Source organism: Castanea sativa, chromosome 1 (assembly GCF_040712315.1).
Source record: "Castanea sativa cultivar Marrone di Chiusa Pesio chromosome 1, ASM4071231v1".
Lineage (NCBI taxonomy): Eukaryota > Viridiplantae > Streptophyta > Magnoliopsida > Fagales > Fagaceae > Castanea > Castanea sativa.
In genome coordinates this window covers 82840062-82843426 of record NC_134013.1, presented here as the reverse complement: position 1 = coordinate 82843426, position 3365 = coordinate 82840062, and the positions used below count along the sequence as shown (strand labels likewise).

Here is a 3365-nt window from a genome sequence, read left to right as displayed (position 1 = left end):
ACTAGAACAACATTACTAAATGGGTCCTAAGCCATTGAATTCAAGCATCTTCAAGATTGAACTAAATCGTCTTAATACATTAAAAAATAAAAGCACAAGACTATTAAAAAATTCTTTTGGAAGCTCCTGTGGTACACATTATTTAACTTATTTATGGGATGTCATCGACGGAAATTCAAATATACTCATGCTATCTTGCAGTCTAAGAATGCGTTTGGATAGCACAGCACGTCCACGTCCAGCCCAATTTTTTTTTTTCCACGCGCATATGTCACTGTTCATTGGCCATGAACAGTGATTTTAGGCCCATGAACAGTACTTTTTGAGATGAATAGTAATTTTTACACATTAAAAAATTATTTTTGTACAGTATTTTCAGTTTTCAGTTTTCAGCAATAAGTTCTATCTAAACGGACTCTAAGTTGGCAAAGTCTTCATAGACTAGTTGTTTTTTACAATGTGGTTTTAAAAGTCGTAGGGTAGCTAGAAGATGTGCCAAAAAGTAATTCCAAGCAACAACAACAAAAAAAAGGTGTAATTATACCACCATAAACTATAAGTAGTTCTATTATTCCTCCGACTCTGAATTTTTTATTTTATTTTTACTGTTAGTTAGTTGAGATAGAAGAATTTGAACTATAAACTTCTTCTTTCGAAACAATAAAAATACCACTTGAGATATAAAGCTCTTTGCTTCTAAAATTAAACACATCACAGATATTTAATAGAGCCTTTAAGTAGGTTTCTAGATTTAAAACAAATATGGAAAGAAATCTTGTAATCACTTGCATTAAAATCAAAAGTAAAATTGGAATTCAAATCAACAATAATCCTTGATCAATTGGCTTGATGTTGGCGCCAAAAGGGAGCTATTTTACCCTATAATGGATAGGACTTTATTGGAGTCTATTCAGTCAAAGGTTACAAGTGTTTATTGTTATTTTTTTTGCCAAAATATAATTGCTAAAAATTCCTTTACAGCATACAAATACTTTAGTCACTATTATAGAACTTATCAGTTTTGTGGGCTAGGAGAAGCCAGACATGAGTGATCAAACCCCCACCACGCCGTAGTTGTTCAGCATGGTAATCCACCGGACAGTTACTTGCTGCATAGCACAACATCTCCACCCACACGCTGTTAATGATGTGCCATCTGTTATCCCTTCTCATCAAACTCCTGGAGAGTCTTTGTGCATCTCTTAGTACATACCAATTAGATGTGACCATGGTTTCCTTATTTTTATCCAGGCTACATTCATTGGGAAGTTCTTCCATCCTGAAAATCCTACAAGCTTCACCTTCATCTTTTATCAAGGATGGTCTAGTCCTTAAAAGTATCATAATTTTAGTGTAGGCATGTTGGAATATGATATTTGCTGTGGTGGTACAAATCATGTGAGGGCGCATGGCTAGAACATACATCATGTAGTTTGACAACAATTTACCCATTTCAATTTGAGAGTTTGGAATGCCATCTTGAACATTTGAATGGTAGCAAATGTCTGTTGCAATGTGCCATATGAGAATGCTCTTATCGAAATCTCTCTTGACACTCCATTTGAATTCATAGTTGAGGCATCCATACCTTTCAAGTGCCCATTGACCCCTTTGTGTGATAGGCTTTGAATCTCTTGCATTATCCACCTCTTTCATTTCATGCACTATCAATTCTTTCAATTCTTCAGGAAACTCCACACGTATCCTATTCATGGTCGTTCTTAACTCCATGTCGATACCACTAAACTTAATCATCCTACTATACTTCAACTTCTGGTCATGAAGGCAAAAGCTGAACAAATTGAATTGTCCCAATGAATTAGACCATCTTTTCCACTTTCTTGACTTTAGGCCAAGAGCTCGCAAGTATTTCATCACCACAGGCTTGTTATGGTGCCTCACCATTTTGAGTATTGCCCACTCTGAGAAAGGTAGCTGTATGATCTAATAAAGCTCTAGTATGACTGCCGCAATTAGCACCACATATGTAAATACAAGACATTTACCTGTAATTTTGTGGGAGTCTTGGCGAGACAAGATTGCAAATCCACATAATGTGGAAACTAAACTCAAGAAACTGATGATACGAAGAATACAACCTTGCCATGTATATATAATAGGCGCCTTCGTATACAGCACATCGTACATGAAACCAAGTTCAAAATCTGTAATTCTGAAGACATCCTCAGCTGAATATGCATCAATGGACATCCATGGAAGAGACTCATATAAAGGCTTGTAGAGCCAATTCTCAAGGTGAGGCTTCAAGCAGCTAAACCGATAATAAGCCTTTAAGATCAATTCTACACCAGAAATCCTCTCGGGTAGCTGTTGGAGTAAACCAGGAACAGCTTCTTCTTGGTCAATTTCTGAAACGGTTATGCCAGAATTCCCAGTGAATGCTGACCTGAGAGCCCATACGGTCTCTCCATACTTGGTTATACCAGCCACAAACATTGGCAACAAAAGAAATGAGATCTTATACTTTGTCCAGCACCGAACAAGTATCCAAATTACCACACCTACTTGGATGAGTAGGCCAATTAATTGCCTCAACCCCAAACGATTATCTTCTATTGAGTAGGCAGTTATGCCATCTGGGTTTCCGAATTGCACAAAGACAAGTGGTGCCAACAACGCTTTCAGTTCAGGGTGGACATCAGTTTGGTCTGACGAAAGAGTTGCATTTAGTACACTGTGCTTAGCATCTATGGTAGTGAGTTTGCTTATAACAATCTTTCCAATAGAACTGGACAGCAAGTAAGAGGACCATACTGTGAATCTTATCCAAAAGCCAGGAATGTATCTTCTGCGGCCACCAAAGAGAGTGAGGATGATTTGCAAGGAAAAATTCACTAGTATTAGCATTTCGATGTTTCATTTAGTCCATAAGTCCAATATGTTCTTAATGGAAAGTTCAGGCCTCACCATGATCTCTCTTGCAACGGGTAGAAACGCTGCAAGAAGATGAAGTAGGTTTTTGTTACCAAGTATAATTTTTGGTTCTTAGATTATACTTATAAAACCTATGTAGATGTAATTGACACAATTGTATCTAATACCAACTTTAATTGAAAAAACTTACACATTAATGTTGAATTGAATGTAAATATTAATAAAAGTTACAATAATTTTTTAGTGTAGTTGTGGTGTGCATTTGTGTTAAAACTCATTTTCCTTTCTCTTGTGTGTGTGTTTGTTTCTAAAAAAAATGTAAATATTAATAACATTATAAATATATAAATATTCTGATTACTTTTTCTGTCTTGTGCTTAAAAATTAACATATCAATATATAAAATTTGTAGAATGCCTAAAATTCCTCTATATCTGATGGTTCTTGTGGCCTTTTTACATATATTGGAA

The 3365-nt window shown here is 35.8% G+C and overlaps 1 protein-coding gene across 1 annotated transcript; it reads right to left on the bottom strand.

Moving 5' to 3' along the window:
- Positions 1-993: 993 nt before the first annotated feature.
- LOC142635606 (uncharacterized) lies at positions 994-2868 on the bottom strand. The gene is made up of 2 exons (XM_075809745.1): positions 2007-2868; positions 994-1922 (listed from the first exon to the last, which is right to left on the bottom strand). The coding sequence occupies exons 1-2, from the start codon at positions 2866-2868 to the stop codon at positions 994-996; spliced, it is 1791 nt and encodes a 596-aa protein (XP_075665860.1).
- Between the last annotated feature and the right edge of the window lie 497 nt (positions 2869-3365).